Here is a 16959-nt window from a genome sequence, read left to right as displayed (position 1 = left end):
CAGGTGGCTCAGCAAAGAATCTGCCTGCCAATGCAGGAGACAGGGGCTCAACGATCCCTGCTCTAAAATGATTCCACGTGCCTCGGGGCAAATAAGCCCGTGCAACACAATTACTGAGGCTGTGTGCTGCAGCTACTGAAGCCTGAGTGCCCTAGGGCCTGTGTTCCACAAGAGAAGCCACCGCAACAGGAAGCCTGCACACGGCAGCTAGAGAGTAGCCCCTCTTACCACAGCTAGAGAAAGCCCACATGCAGCAACAAAGACCCAGCACAGCCAGAAATAAAAATAAAGAAAGTACTTTTTAAAAGCCTAAAAAATAAAAAGAAAAGAAACGCCTGCCTTCAAGGAGGATACAGGCCACTGGTATGCAGCAGTTGTTGATAGAGATGGGGAGAGCCTGAACCAAGGCAGAGTGAGCAGGAATTATCAGTATATATGCAGATTGTGTAGGACGTGAGTGGACCAAATGGACATTTGAGGAAAGACAAGCGCAGGGCGGCTCAGGTGGCTGGATGGAGATGCTGTGATGCGGAGATGCAGAGGGGAGGAGGGAGGAATATACCAAATGCAGTTTGTTTGTGTCACTGTTTTTGAGGTGCCTGTGAGATATCCATGTGGAGATGTCTCCTGTGTGCTCAGGTGCTCAGTCGTGTCTGACTCTTCATGACTCCGTAGACTGTAGCCTGTCAGGCTCCTCTGTCCACGGCATTATTCTAGCAATGATACTGGAGTGTTGTCATTTCCTCCTCCAGGGATCTTCCTGACTCAGGGACCGAACCTATGTCTCCCGTGGCTCCCACATTGGCAGGCGGATTCTTTATCACTGAGCCACCTGGGAAGTCTGGAGATGACTTAGTAATGTATTTAAAATATGCTTCCAGAGTTCAGGAGAGCAGTCAGGGTTAGATTTATAGGTTTGGGAGCAGGTGAGATTATCCAGGCAGAGAATTGGGAGAGTGAGAATAGAAAAGGACCACAGACATTTAAGTGGCAAACAGAGAGAGAAGAATCAAGAAAAATGGTAAAGAAGGCAATAATCAGAGAGACAGGAAGCACAGCAGGAGAAAATGGTGATGTGGATGCTAGGAACAGAGAGGGGGTTTTAATAAGCAGGAGAGACTGACAATAACAAATGCCAAAGCCAGCCTCTGAGTGGCAGGGAGTAGAGGTCGAAGAGCAAAACAGTCTTCTGATTCTGATCCTGGATATGCCTGGCAGAAATAGATTATACCCCAAGGTTCTAGAGAAAGGAAAATATCCCACAACCAACTCGTGATGATCCATGTTCGAGAAAGAACCTAGATAATCTGAGATTGCTGGAAGGGCACAAATTACTTCTGATTATCTTTAGACTTGAGATATACCTGCCACCGCCTGTTATTTTGAAAGGTTCTGAAGAATTTCTAACTAGGCATTTATACCTTGTGTTAATTATTTTCACTTTTGGACACAGGTTTGATTTTCACCAGACGCTCACTTTTTTGGTAACTATCATTCACGACTCAGGTGACCTTGGATATAGAGCTAAGAGACTGGGTCATTATAAATTACATTAAATGAATCGTATTTTTGCTCACAGAAAACTATCAGTTAGAGAAAATTTACAAAATAATAAACACCCAGTATCCAACTTTAATTTCATCAGCTTAACACTTATTATGTCAGAGAGAGCTTCTGTATGTATAATAATTTTAGACTGTGGAACTCATGGTGAACTCTGCTGGGCTCCCCTTTGGTATTAGCTGTTTCTGACAACCTCTTTTGTTTCAGACTCTGCACAGTTCATCTCAGACTTGTTCTAACCAGGTCTCCCCCAGTTTAGTCAATTCAGGATTGTCCTCTCCCCAGCTCACTTTCTGATGCTTTCTAAGCATTCTGCTGCACACATGGAATGCAAGTAAATATTTGTTGAATAAATGCATAAACCGTCAGTTCTGCTGAGTGTGAGCTGTTCACGCCAGCACTCAATTTTTACTCAGCTTGGCCCCCTGTTAGAAATTAGATCTGAGCAGCTGTGTGACACCCTAGTGCCTCAGTAAAATGGCAGGGATGAGGAAGGAATGTTGATCAGACAGGGGAACTGTGTGGGTAAGGCTCTCCAGAGAGACAGAGAGAACCAGGAGGGTGTGTGTGTGTGTGTGTGTGTGTGTGCACGCGCGCGCACATGCTCAGTCATGTCTGACTCTTTGTGACCCTGTGGACTGTAGCCCACCAGGCTCCTCTCTGTCCATGGGATTTCCCAGGCAAGAATACTGGAGTGCGTTGCTATTTCCTACTCTAGGGGATCTTCCTGACTCAGGGATCAAACTTGTGTTTCTTGCTTCGCTTGCATTGGTGAGTGGATTCTTTACCTGTAGCGCTACCTGAGTTATTTCAAGGAATTGGCTCCTGTGATTGTAGGAGCTGCTACTGCTAAGTCACTTCAGTCATGTCCGACTCTGTGCGACCCCATAGACGGCAGCCCACCAGGCTCCCCCGTCCCTGGGATTCTCAGGCAAGGACACTGGAGTGGGTTGCCATTTCCTTCTCCAACGCATGAAAGTGAAAAGTGAAAGGGAAGTCACTCAGTAGTGTCCGACCCTCAGGGACCCCATGGACTGCAGCCTACCAGGCTCCTCCATCCATGGGATTTTCCAGGCAAGATTGTAGGAGCTGGCAGGTCCCAAATCTGTAGGGCAGGCTGGAAACTCAGGATTTCTACGTGATAGCCTTGATACAGAATTCCCTTTGCTTTGGGAAACCTGCTTTTGCTCTCAAGGCCTTTCACTGATTGGATGAGACCCACCCACATTATCAAGGGTCATCTCCTTTATTTGACGTCAACTGATCATAGATGTTCATCGCATCTACAAAAGACCCTCATAGCATCGTCTGGACTAGGGTTTGACGGAACCTCTCCAAGGTGACAGATAAAACTTCACATCCCAGAACAAATGCAGACGAGCTCATACAGTCCGAGGCGGGCAGGTGGTAGAAAACATTTGGCCAGTGATCCAATTAAGGATGTCCAGAGCTGATATTCAGAATAATGGTGTCCTGGTGGTGGAGGTGGCCTAGTAGCAGATGTTCCTAGGCGGTGAAAACACTTGTGCTGATGTGCTTTTACTCATATGGTTCCTCTCAGCCCATCTGATCTGGGTGGTGCTCTAGTGCCTTTGGCCTTAATCAAGAAATCAAGGCCAGAGCCTAGTCATGTGACCTGGCCATAGATATACCATTTGGAGGAAGACTGTGTCTCCGTCTTTTTTTGGATCCTCCTTCGGAGCTCAGCTGTGGGAGGAGAATGGGTCGGGGTGGGGTGTGGGGCTCAAGAAATGGTGCTGGATGGAAAGCTGTCTCCAGGTACCAAGAGATGTAATGGTGACAAGAACATTACCCTGTGAATCAGGAGATCTGGATTCCAGACCCAGCTCCAGGTGTGACCTTGGTCTCCTCGTCTGTAAGATGGGAATGATAACACCTCCCTTCTTTCCTCAAAGAACAGTTGTGAGGACCAGCTGAGAACAGGGAGAGAGCCCCACTTACGGGACAGCTTATGAGCAGGTCACACAATGTAGGTAACAGCCTCATATCACGGTGAAACAGAGCAGGACCTATGGTCCTTGTCTCCCCCCATCATGTCCTCTGCCTGCCCTATGTGTGTGGAAAACTTTAGCCAAAGGATAAGTTTAATCAGAGAAGTGAGAAATGATGAAACAAAGGAAAACAGTCAAAGGAGACTAAATAGTAATAATGTAGTCATTAAGCATAGTCAAGAACCATAGTTCTTTCTCAAGGGCTATAGATAATATTCTGAGCCATATCCTCTGAGCTGTCTTACAGATACCAAAACAGCAGGTGGAGAAATTAACTACAGGATGACCAGACCATACCCATGACATGAGCTGCCACAATTCCGAGAACTGGCCTCAAAGAAATGGAAACAAACCGACCTTGAAACGAAAGATTGGACCTAAACAATCAAGATGCTGCTGCTCAGATCACTGATGGCCAATTTAAAGATGACAGTCAGAGCTGACTGCTATTCCTGTATGTAACCCCCTACTTCTGTCTATAAAAGCTCTTGCCCCACTGGTTGCCAGCAGGGATGGGGAGAGTCCCCCACCTTTTGGACAGACGTCTGCCACCCTTACCCCACCCCAGTTGCCGGCATCTGAAATAAAGCAAACTTCCCTTTCCACCAACGTGGCCTGCTTACTGGCTTTTGAGTGGCGAGCAGCCGGACCCCATATACACTCTTTCAGTAACGACAGAGAACACAGGCTTGCAGCACACCATTCCTGGGTTTGAACTCTGCTCTTTCACTGAGAGGTGTGTGGGCTTGGCCACCTTTGTAGAACTGCTTGCCACTGTTTCCTCATTTCTAAAATAAGAACAGGATGACTGTACTCATTTATTAGGGCTGCCGTAACAAGGTGCCACTGACTGGCAGGGAGGGGGCTTAATGCAACAGAAGTGTATCGTCTCACGGTTCTGGAGGCTGGAAGTTCAGAATTAAGGGCAAGTTCTTTCCTTGTCCCTTCTAGCTTCTGGGTTTGCTGGCCATCCTTGGCGTTTCTTGGCTTGTAGATGCATCCCTGCAGTCTGCCTCCAAATTCACAGAGTCTTGTCTTCTCCTCTGGGTGTCTGCGTCCAAATTTCCCACTTCTTTATAGAGACACTGGTCATTGAATTAGCTCCACCTCCCCCATTCCAGTATGACCTCATCTTAACTTGACTCCATCTGCGAAGAACCTATTTCCAAAAAAGGTCACCCAATTCACAAGTCCTTTTGAGGGGACACAAATCAATCTGTAACAACACCCCACATCACAGGGCCTGAAGAGTGTCTGTCACACAAGAGGTGCTCAGTGAATGGCAGTTATCATTATCATGGAAAAGATAGGGGGAAGGATCAAAATCCCCCTTCATTCATAAGACAGACACATCCATCACCGCAGTGATTATGACCAGATCCTCACATTTCCTTCTGGCTTAGCCCGGACAGCTTGGGATTTTGATGCTGTCTCATCTTCCAGATGACGTAGCCTTTTTGTCCAAGCTGGGCAGCAACGATGATGCACACTGAAGCCCAGCCCAGGGCAGTGGCCTTCTGAGCTGCCCGAGTGGACTCTGAGACAAGACGTCCTTCCTCCTGGAGAAACGGGCCACAGATCCTGATGCCCTGGCTGGGGCTGCAAATACAGAAAACTCCTTTCTCCCAGGGCTGAGACTTGGGGCCTGGGAGGGGCTCAGAAGGGTGGAGGGTCTTCAGCAGGTACATGGGGTGAGCTCTGAGTTCCTCGCTGTTGAGCAGCTTTGTGGTGCTGGGTGCTAGAATACATCATGTTGGCATGACCTTGGATGCCTAAAGTGACTAGATCATTGGGGAAATCCATGTAATAGATGCGTGCTTAGAGCCAGGTTGGATAAGGATTACTATTCCCTCTCTGGATGCTCCCCCCACCAGCCAGTAACTTTGACGTCGCGTCCAGCCCCTGCTGCCCATAGGTGAGCTTTTACAAACTCATTTTTATACTCAGTCTAGTCTTTCCTTTTGAAAGGGAGGCAGAAGAAGCTATAAGTGATATTACATTACCTGCTCTTTATTCTCCAGTACAGATAATAAAAAGAGGGAGTCTGCATTGCCTCAGTATTTGCAATGCTTAGAATGAAGAGAAGCAGATCTGAAGGTTGCCAAAAGGCTTTGAGAAATCTGGGGTGACTCATCTGGGCTGGGGACCCACCACCTTGGAGGAACCTGAGTAACCCATGGGTCCAATTGCCAACACTCTGCAAACCAAGAGTTGAATGATTGTTCTTGGCCATCCCTATGCAGTGAGGCAGAAGCATTATTTTTACTGGAAAGCCCCCAAGTGTGACTTTTCCATTTCTCCTGTTTGCAAGTCCTCACAGCTGATGGGGGAGAAAATAGCCTGGCACATTTGCATTTAAGTCTTGAAATCTAAATATTTCTGTGAGTCATTCATTATTACCATATAACTCAGTGTTTGCATGCAAATAACTCTAATGCCATAAATGCTTATAAAATAAATCTCTTACCATATGAACTCGGTAAAGAATGCTAATTCCCAGAGTCATGAATGGCTTCGAGAAATCAATCACTTTCTCCCGTTCCGCAGTAATGGTGAGGCCTGCCACGGCCAGATCCGCTTTCTGAAAGGAACAGAGGGAGGTCATCAAAGGGGTGGCCCCATGAGATGGGGGCACAGGGACTGGTGACCAGAGATGCCAGTGATGGAGAGGTGCCATTCTGGTCTGGCTTCTCTGCTTGGGGAGTGATCCCAAGAAGCCAGAGGTCTGAACAATCACTCATGAGAGGACATGGATGTAACTCATGTCCATCTGAAGTATGTGTGTGTGCTCAGTCGCTTCGGTCCTGTCCGACTCTTTGCGACTCTACAGGCTGTAGCTCATCAGGCTCCTCAGTCCAGGGATTCTCCAGGCAAGAATACTGGAGTGGGTTGCCATGCCCCTTTCCAGGGGATCTTCCTGACCCAGGGATCGAACTAGTGTCTCCTGCATTATAGGCAGATGCTTTACCACTGAACCACCAGGGAAGCCCTCATCTGAGGTTAGACCCCTTTAAATATGTAAATTAGTATAAAAAGGGAAGCTCACTATGGACCTGTCAGACAGAGACTAAAAACGCCCTAGGCAAGGGAGAATTGGCAGACAGAACTTCTGGAAACTCAATAATGAGTAGTTTTTTATTCAACTGATGAACTTGTTCAGCCAACAAACAAGTCCCAGTGTTGTGTGAGCTTTGGTGAGGGAGTTACAGTGGAAAATAAAAATGATGGCTCCTCGGAAATTACAGGCAATCTAACGCAACCACACTTATCTCCCAGGGAAGAAATGAAGGCCAAGAATTGAGCGAGTGGCCCAACGTCACAAGCTTGTCTTTGTCAGAGGTAGGACTACACCGCAGTCTTCCTGAACCACTGGCCTTATGTTGCTGTCAAGGTCAAAATCCAGGTGCCACAGCAGAACTCTGAGAAGGGTCTCTGATCCCTTTTATGCGAAGTCACCAGATGTTTCTGCACCTCAGGTACCCACACCTGATGAGAATCTTTCTTGAATTAAGATCCCCTGAGAAAGGAAGTGCTGTCAGCGCCTCCACATACCTCTCTGTCAGGAAGTTCTTCCTTGTGTCTAACTTCAATACACTCTGTTGCAAAGCAAGCTCACTTCCTATTGGCCTGCTCCCCTATACATAGAGTGGTGGGAAAGGCCCAGAGTGCTGTTCACTTCTGGCCATGCTCTGCCCTAACTAGCTAACCAACCTAGTCACTTCACTTCTCTTGGCTTCCTTAATTTTATCTGCAAACCAAGGGTATGGGGTTTAGACAGTACCAGGATCCTTCCAAGCAATTCTCCAACAGTGATTTTCAAAGTGTAGTCTAGGATCACCTGCATTAGAATCACCTTATTCTTATTAAAGATGAAGGATGTTAAAGAGGAAAGGGCTTATTAAAATGTGAATTCCTGAGTCTCATCCCGAACCTCCTGGATCAGACTCTGGTCATGAGGCCCGGGTATCTATTTGTGACAAGTTGTCCAAGTGATTCTGGCTTACACCGATATTTAAGAACTATGTTTTATAACCTAGGCATGTATCTCAGACTAGCTTCCATCAAGGTTTACATTTCAGCTTCTTTCACCACTAATTCTGGTGGATCTGTTGACACACAAGGTGGAGAAAGAAAGGAGGAAAAGTGAGGTGTTTAACAATCTACAAACAGGCCAACTGGTTCTGAATGAGAAAACACACACACACACACACACACACACACACACACACATGCTACACATGTGTGCGATTTTTCCTAAATCGTTGCAAAGGAAGTAAGGAGAGAGACATGTCACTCCTCACTTTATACACAAAGGGATTTATGATTTGTACACACAGGATACATCCATTGACAAAAGTCAGTTTCTTCTCCATCTCAGCTCCACTCCTCAACCCCCAACTCATGCTAAAAGCAGCCACTCAGTCAAGCATCAGTTAACAAGGTAGAGCCTTATAAAGTGAAAGTATTAGTCACTCAGTCATGTCTGACTCTTTGCATCCCCATGGACTGTAGCTTGCCAGGGTCCTCTGTCCTTGGAATTCTCCAGGCAAGAATACTAGAGTGGGTAGCTGTTCCCTTCTCCAGGGGATCTTCCTGATTCATGGATTGAACTCAGGTCTCCTGCATTGCAGGCAGATTCTTTACCATCTGAGTCACCAGAGAATCCCCTACAAAGTGAGGCCAGGCTTTAAAGTAACTAGACTGCAGATGTAAGAGATTCTTAATAAAAACGAAAAACATGAATGCCTTTTTGAGCTCATTCTATATTTCTCCAAGAGAGTGTTCATGACTGCTGTCAAGTAAATCAACCCTTGAGAAGGGAGTGAAGTTTGATTAGAAGATTGTTGCTGCTGCTGCTGCTAAGTCGCTTCAGTTCTGTCCAACTCTGTGCGACCCCATAGATGGCAGCCCACCAGGCTCCCCTGTCCCTGGGATTCTCCAGGCAAGAACACTGGAGTGGGTTGCCATTTCCTCCTCCAATGCATGAAAGTGAAAAGTGAAAGTGAAGTCGCTCAGTCATGTCCAACTCCTAGCGACCCCATGGACTGCAGCCTACCACGCTCCTCGGTCCATGGGATTTTCCAGGCAAGAGTACTGGAGTGGGGTGCCATTGCCTTCTCCGAGAAGATTGTTAGTGCCTTCATTTGTGGGGATCCTTCAGAGGGTTGTTGGGACCTTTCAGAACTTCAGTCCCTCAATGACAGTGGCTGTAACTTGAGTTCCACTCAGCAGCACATTTGTAAAGCGACAGAAATCAACCACAAAGATGTAGCAGGTGCAATACTGGTCCTGTGCAGGGTTACGGCAAAAGAGCAGTCAAGCCCTGCAAAGACCCTGGGCGGAGGAGATAGGAATGTAATAGGTTGGAATGAAAGAACTGAAGAAAAGAATAGAAAAATGAAAACTGATACAATGGGTAAGAGGTAACCACAGCATCCTGTCATTTTTCTGTTTATTAAAAAAAAAGATACATCCAAACGAAGTAACCCAAACCAACAACTCTATCCTCAAGTTTCTTTCCCCTCCACCACCACCAACACAGGGAGAACTTCAGACTGCAATCTAGAAATCATTTCACAAGTTTATAAAGTCGGCCAGCAACAACATTATGGTAAAACAATTCCATGTGGAGAGGAAACTAGAAATGGACAGCATCCCAGGAGGGTGCTTTCCTGGATAGAAGCAGAAAGACCATACACCCTGGGAGAACGTCTGTCCCAGCCTCAGACAGGGCACTTCTGTCTATTCTCAAATAGACGCTTCCCCAAGCTAGACCAAACAGAAAACTGCCTCCTGGAGGCACAGCTGCCTCTTTAGCCCAGCCCTTCTCTCTCTCCTTTGTCTCCACTTGACAGTAACCTGGGTGCAGGGAAGGCAGAGAGGGAAGAGTGAGATGCTAGAAGAAGCTATGGAGGTTATGTAGTGGATTGTGTTTTCATTGACTCAGTAGCGAGCAGCAATCACATTCCATGGCTTCTGTGCAGCCCGGATTACCAGCAACAACCTCATGGGATCGGCTATTCCAAAAGGCGGGCATGTCTTTTATTTTTACCTTAGTTAAAAAGACGTTATCCTGTAAAGCAGGCTTTGATGAGGAGGTCATGTGCCATGAAACCAAATTAACAACCACAGGGGCTGGGACTGCAGACTAACAATTGTGGGCATGGAAAGTCAAGGGAAGTATGGGCATCACGATGGTTCAGCCCAGCCCTTCTGCATCTCCCGTCACTCTTTGGGGATAGCTGTGCTCTCCAGTGAAAGAACCACAGACAGGACATCAGAAGACCTGGCTCTCATCACAGCTGGGCCATAAACTCACTGTGATCTGGGGTAAGTGATTTTACCGTCCAGGCCTGAGTTTCTCCTACTGTGAAATGAAAGGACTCAACCAGATGCTCTGAAGCTCTTGCATGTGTGCGTGCTAAGTCGCTTCAGTCATGTCTGACTCTCTGCGACACTGTGGACTGTAGCCCGCCGAGCTCCTCTGTCCATGGGATTCTCCAGGAAGAAATCTTCCCAACCCAGGGACTGAACCCATGTCTCTTATGTCTACTCTGCACTGGCAGGTGGACTCTTTACCACTAGCGCTGCCTGGGAAGCCCTCTGAAGCTCTTCCCCAGGCCTAAGATCCCAGGCTTTCATTTTGCTGGACTAGGAAGGGAGGAACTTCCATCAACTGGTCCCCGTTTGCTCCAGAAGATGGTGGTGGTCCCTAGAATCGATGTTTCAGAGATGTCAGGGAGGAGACTGTTTATCACCTTAGTCAGCAGGGATCAGAGCCCAAGGCAGGAAAGCCAGAAAGGCCAGAAAGATACAATGCCACCTGGAGAGGGCAGATCTAGAGGTGTACCCTGTGGGGGCCGGGAAGCCAGAAAAGGGTAGGATGCCTGGAGCTAGAGAAAGAAGAGAGGGAGGAATGGGAACACGGAACAGGCAGAACACTCTGTAAGCATCACGATGCTCCTGGCTACTGGGTATGTGTGTGTGTGTGTGTGTGCGCGCGCGCGTGCACACACACACAGGGGTGTATAAATACATTCCCTCCGAGAGAAAGACTTCTCTCCTCTTCCCATTTTTGATTGAAAGTGCTCTTTGAAGAGCTTCATGTTCTGCCTCTGAGAGATCCCCTCTTTTATCTTCTGGATGTTTGTGGAATTTACAAGGGGAGAGCAGACTGCAGGCAGCCTGGAGGTGACTTCCAAAACATACTACCCTGTGCCTCCTGGGTTGGATAGGGGTCACACGAGACTGCCACCATCATCGCTATCAGCCTGAAGGCTCGGGGTGGCCGTGGCTCTTCTCCTGGGATGAGAGGCCTGGCTGGAAGACAGCAAATTCACAGCAGGGCTCTGGGCCATGCCTGCCCCAGCCTGCAGACCCCACTTCGTGCTTCCCTGAGAACGCCTCCAGGGAGGCCTCTGCCCGCAGCACCAGATCCTGAAAGAGCTGAAGGATCAAAGCTTTCCTGTCTCCCTTTCCTTCTCTTTTAGGCGCCTGCTGCCCCCTTTAGGGCAAAATTCTATCCCTTGCCCTCAGCAGTGCCCAGGCACCCTGGGCAGACCCCCGCTGCCTCAGCTCCCTGCCTCCTTTGTCTAAGAGCTCCTCTCTCACATGGAGCCTGGCTAATGAGAGGATGGGGTGGGTCAGAAGACCTGGCTCTGCCTTTTGCTGACCAAATGTTCATAACGACTCACTTAGCCTCTCTGGGACTCAGCTTACCAGGTTATACAATGGGGCGATGCCTGCCTATCGATATTATGTGAGAGTCAAGAGAGATGATGGGTGTGGAAGAGCCCTATGAACTCTGCACCCTGTGGAGTCCCCCCCACACCTGCCTGCGGCAGTGGAGGTAGTAGACAGGGTGGCTGAGACTCAGCCTTCAGTGTGGGCCAGACACGTCTGGGCTCTGTTATTCCTTCCTTGCTGTGTGACCTTGGACAGAAGTTATGTAACCTCTCTGAGCCTCAGTTTGCTTATCTGAAAGTGGGGATGATAATAGCCCCCACTTCCCAGAATTGCTAAGAAAGTGAATGAGACGATGCTTATAAATGCTGAGCATGGGCCCGCTTCAAAGTAAGTACCTGATTAATGTTTGATGTTAAGATGATACAGATAGTGAAAATGATGATGAACTTGATAATGAGGAGAATCTCGACAGGGCCTCTGGAGACAACACTTAACCCACGATGAGTTGTAGGAGCATCTGAGGGGGCAGCCAGGCCTGTTCCACCTCCAGGTGGGCAGAGGTCTCTGGACATTTGGCCCCTAGCGGCCTTTTCCAGGTGACCTGAGACACACACACAGCGGAACCGACCCAGTGAGCCTCCCTGGTGTAACTGCCTATCCACCTAAGGACTCTCTTAGGCCGCATACTGTACCACTGCTTAGAAATCTCAAGGAAAAACCTAACATCCAGCTTGGAAGCGAAACCCAGCCATTGTCCACAGCCTCTTCCTTGTTATACGATTCTCCTCTGGGGACAACAGATTCAGTGACCTCCCCAGTTCCCTTTGAATTCTTGGATCCATCATGCTATCTCTAGTCAGCTTCCAGGTCTTTGTTCTCTGGCCTCTTTTTAACTCGGCCCCCACTGCCTCCCAGTCCCCTGGGGCTCCTGCCCACTGGGGAGGCCGGCTGCCCTCCTTCACCTGCCCTGCCACCAGCTTTCTACTCCTTTGCTGGTCACATCTGCACAGATCTTGTTTCACCTGCTACTCAGGCCCCATAGTGCCTCACATCCTTTGCTGGCATTTATTTAACTCTGTAATTGTGTTATTTAACACTGGAAAGCTTTGGGAGGATACAGTTGGAATGAGAAAATGCTACACAGAATAAGGCTGTATTGAGCATTCCTGGAAGCCTTCATTCTGGGGTAATTGTCTCTGGAGATCCTTTGTATATTGAAAAGGCTTACAGAATCCCAAGCAAGGCCAGGCCTGAGGTGGTGAGAGTGGCGAGGGCATTATCTGTAAAGACCCAGATAGGAAGGAGCCCCAAGTTCACCAAGCCTGGCTTCCCAGGGAGGGGTAAAGGATGCTGGGCTCTGGTTGAGTATCTGGGCCCAGGGTGACATGGGACCACGGAGCTCACTGGATCCCCAGTCAGCTCCTGGGATCTGCCCTGGAGTGTGGAATGTCAGGGAAGGCAGAACCCACTGCCCCCTCCCCAGCAATCCTTCCCTCTGTAACAGCATCCTCTTATCGACCCTCTGCCCTGCCCCAGGCAGGGAGCAAAGTGCTGGGATACAGGGGTAAGCAAACACAGGCAGGGTCCCTGACGGCAGCAGAAGCAGTTGCCAGACTGTTGGAAAAGAAATCTGTAAAATGACAGCTGCACTAAGTGCTTACAGGAGTCATCTGTGGCCCCATAAGAAGGGAAAACAAGGGTTGACAGAGTCTTCATGGGAGCTTTCTCAGGATGAGACTCAGTTATCTGAACAAGAGTTACCAGTGAGAAGGCCTGGGATGAGCACTCCCACTCAGGGTAGGGGGTTGCTGCACGTGCAAAGGCCCTGAGGCAGGAGGGAGCCTGGGGCATTCCAGAGGCTAGAAGAGCGCCGGAGTGTCTGAAGCGCACAGGGCTGGGAACGGTGCTGTAAGATGAAGCTGGAGGGGCAGGCAGAAGATGCAATGACTTGAAGAGCAGTTGAAAGGCCCTCAAGTACTTTAAGCAGAATCAGGTCTGTAATCCTAACACATTTAATACCCACAGCCCTGCCTGTTGCTTAGTTAGTAAACTGACACACAGGCAGAGCTACAGGTGTAGCCTGGGAGTAGACCTCATGGTCTGCCCACCTCTCCAAGTTCAGCCTCATTTCCCAGCACTCCTCCTGAAGCCCCTGGGAGTCAAACACGCCTCCTATAGCTCTTTCACTTGGAATGTCCAACGGTAACTCCCCTCTTCAAGGTCCATTCAAAGTTTATCTCCTCCGTATAAACTTCCCTATCAGTTTCTCAGGAATAAGCCTTCCCTCCTCTCAATCAAAAAGGGAGCTAAGGGACATCCCTGGTGGTCCAGGGGTTGAGAACCTGCCTTCCAGTGCAAGGGACGTGGGTTCAATCCCTGATCGGGGAACTAAGATCCCACATGCCACAGGGCAATTAAGCCTGCAGACTGCAATTCCTGAGCCCAAGTGCTCTGGAGCCCATGTGCTACGAACAGGGAGCCTGAGTGCCACACAAGAAGACCCATGCCACAGGGAAGACCCCACATGCTACAACCACGGCTTGATGCAGCCAAAGATAAATGAATAGAAATAATCATAAAGTGAATATATACAGGGGGAAAAATGGAGCTAAAACACTGCTTATACCACTTAGGTAGCATTTCCCATAAATTGCCTTATATTAGAACAGGCACCTGAGCTCACATGCCAACCCTACCCTTACTGGCTGTGTGACTTTGAGAAAGGACTTACCTTCTCTGTGCCTCAATTTCTTCATCGAGAGAGTGGGCCTAACAACAGCTCCCACCCTCATGGAGCCTCTACAGGAATTAATTGAACAACCCACACAAAGTCTATGCCTGGCACAGAATAATTCTCATTGAATGACAGCGCTTACTATTATTATTGTGTGAACATTATTATTGTTGTTGTGAACATTCATGCACATAAATTAGCTCCCCCATTAGATTATAAGAAGCAAGGACCATATCGTCAAAAAAATTAACTTATGTAGTTGCCATAGGCTCCATTTAACAAAGAAACTGAGGCCCAGACAGGTTACTAATTTGCTCAAGTACACACAGCTTGGAAACAGAGAAACCTGTCTTCAGATGCACATATTCTCAGGACTGCTTTCTTATGGCTGCACTGTTCATAGTGACATTCCCAAAGTGGACACACAGCAAGTCTGTAAAACCAGTGCAGCCAGCAGGGCAGGGTACAGGGGGCCAACTTCTCAGACACGGCCTACCCTCCAGCCCCTTCCTGCCGACAGCAGAATCAGGTTGATTTCTGACACATACCTGACGAGCCTGTACCGGGAGGAACTTATTAGGAAGCTGGGTCATTATAATCAAATTCAGGTCATGCTCCGGATGCAAACTGATACACTTCTTCATGCTCCAGCCTAAAGAGGACTCGAAGCCCCACATCCCCACTAGAGGGCTCCCTTCTTCCCCTGCCCCCTCCCCAGCCCCAGCTCCCTGTAACTCCAGGGCAGTGTGCTACACAGGGAGCCCAAGCGAAAGGCGAATGGGCCCCCACGCTCTGTGATTAAGGCAGCCGTCAGCGGAGAGGTGTTAATTACCCTCCGGGAAGAAGCGGATGCTGAGGAGGGCCCGGGCTGAGCCAGGCGGGCCAGAAGAGAAAGGACCGGCTTCCAGAATCTCGCCAGCGCTCAGGCCTTCCATGCTGCGCAGTGGAGCAGATTAACACCTGCAGCTCAGCCCATTTCAAATTAGATTATGTGCTCACTTTCTGTCTTTTGATCCATCTACCTGCTGGGCACCTTCTTCTCCTCTCTCGCCCCCACCTAGGGAGCCGCTCAGGGAACCTGCCGGGAGGCACCAGGGTCCCTGTGCTGAGCGGCAACGGGATCTGAAGGTGCCGGGGAGCTCACTCCCACTCCAGGGTTCTCTGTTATCCACAGGAGCCATCACTTAGACGCCCTAATAATAGGTTTCAGCGATGCACACAGCTGCTCTTCTGTTGCGTGAGGCAGGCGGCTTCCCACTCCACCCGCCGTGGGCTGGGGCTGAGGGTAAATTAATAGGGCCCCATGGCACCTGCACGATGATGGGTGCCCTGTTCACTGAGGGGACTGGGGGTCAACCCCATCCCTTCCCTTCCCTTCTTTCAGTCCAGGATATGGGAACACGGAGGAGGACCAGCTAGTCACCTGTCTCTCTCTCACACACACACACACTCAAATCAGCCTGCTTCCCGTTCCGAGGAAGGTCCTGATTGGAACCTTTTTGAGTCTATGTGTGTGTGCATGCTCAGTCATTTAATTGTGTCTGACTCTTTGGAACCCCATGGACTGTAGCCCACCAGGCTCCTCTGTCCAAGGGATTTCCCAGGCAAGAATCCTGCAGTGGGTTGCCATGTCCTCCTCCAGGGGATCTTCCTGACCCAGGGACAGAACCCTCATCTTCTTCAGATTCTTCACCCACTGAGCCACTTGGGAAGCCCTTTTTGAGCACATCTGAGCCCAAATCTAAGAGATGTACTCATGCACCCAGGGCTGAGCCTACAAGGCTCAGAGCCAAACCCAGAGAAGCATTAGCATTCCCGGGGAAGTAGCAATGTCACTGACGGGTCCAAGGGCTCCCTGGTGCTATTTCTTGAGGTGACAGCCTACTCTCAGGGTTGGATGAATTTCTTTAGAGTTAAATTAAAATCCCCATGAAATATTTAGTTGGCTTAGCTCAGAGCTGTGTAATTGGCCTATGTGGGCCGATTTGAAGAAAGAACGAGGCTTAAGGAAAGACGGGTTGGCAATTCTTTCACGGGTGAAGTTGTGCAGCACGGGGGTCCAAGCTGGGGCAGGAGGCCAAGCAGATATTGTTGACCTTTGACCTCTTGTCACATGCTCCCATCTCTGGCCCTGGACCCTCTCTGCCCTTTCAGGTCAGAGAGATGTATGTCAATCCCAATTCTACAATCCACAGTGAGCAAATTACCTGAAGTCTGGGCTTCAGCTTCCTCACCTCTAAAATGGACACAATCATGCCTGTTTTTTGTGGTTGTTGCAAGGATTAAATCCAGTAACCTCTATGGACTGAGCTCAGGGGTCATTCTGCCCTTATAACCCCCTCTTCCAACTGTAGCCAGGGTGGGTGTTTGAAGCTAAAGCAGATCATGCTGTTCTCTGTATTGCCTTTTTACTTTTCTATGCCGTGGACCCTCATCAGCGGTCTGGTGAGGTCTGTCGACCCTTTCTTTAAAAATGTTTTAAAATGTTTATTACATTTGCTGTTTCATGTGACTGTATTACATAATACATAATTACAAGGGACCTCCTGGGCAGTCCAGTGGTTAAGACTTTTTGCTTCCAATGCAAGGGGTGCAGGTTGGATCCCTGGTGGGGAAACTAAGATCCCATATGCCACATGGTGCAGCTAATAAATGAATAAAAAATAAAAGTAAAGAATACATAACCACATAATTGTGATACATTGACCATGAGAGCCAGAGGTAGGTCTCAGTTCAGTTCAGTTCAGTCGCTCAGTCGTGTCTCTTTGCGACCCCATGAATCGCAGCATGCCAGGCCTCCCTGTCCATCACCAATTCCCAGAGTTCACTCAGACTCACGTCCATCGAGTCAGTGATGCCATCCAGCCATCTCATCCTCTGTCGTCCCCTTCTCCTCCTGCCCCCAATCCCTCCCAGCATCAGAGTCTTTCCCAGTGAGTCAACTCTTCGCATGACAGGTAGGTC

General features: G+C 48.8%; 1 protein-coding gene across 2 annotated transcripts in view; it reads right to left on the bottom strand.

The window, feature by feature from the left end:
- GRIK4 (glutamate ionotropic receptor kainate type subunit 4) overlaps window positions 1–16959 on the bottom strand; it is a 493259-nt gene that overhangs the window by 42994 nt on the left and 433306 nt on the right. For both annotated transcript variants that reach the window (XM_059874755.1, NM_001192626.1), the window contains one exon: window positions 6043–6156. In XM_059874755.1, coding sequence (XP_059730738.1) covers window positions 6043–6156 — 114 coding nt within the window. The remainder of the gene's footprint in view (window positions 1–6042; window positions 6157–16959) is intronic.

The sequence above is a fragment of the Bos taurus genome, chromosome 15, assembly GCF_002263795.3.
Source record: "Bos taurus isolate L1 Dominette 01449 registration number 42190680 breed Hereford chromosome 15, ARS-UCD2.0, whole genome shotgun sequence".
NCBI classification, from domain to species: Eukaryota; Metazoa; Chordata; class Mammalia; order Artiodactyla; family Bovidae; genus Bos; species Bos taurus.
This window is presented reverse-complemented; position numbering and strand designations above follow the sequence as displayed.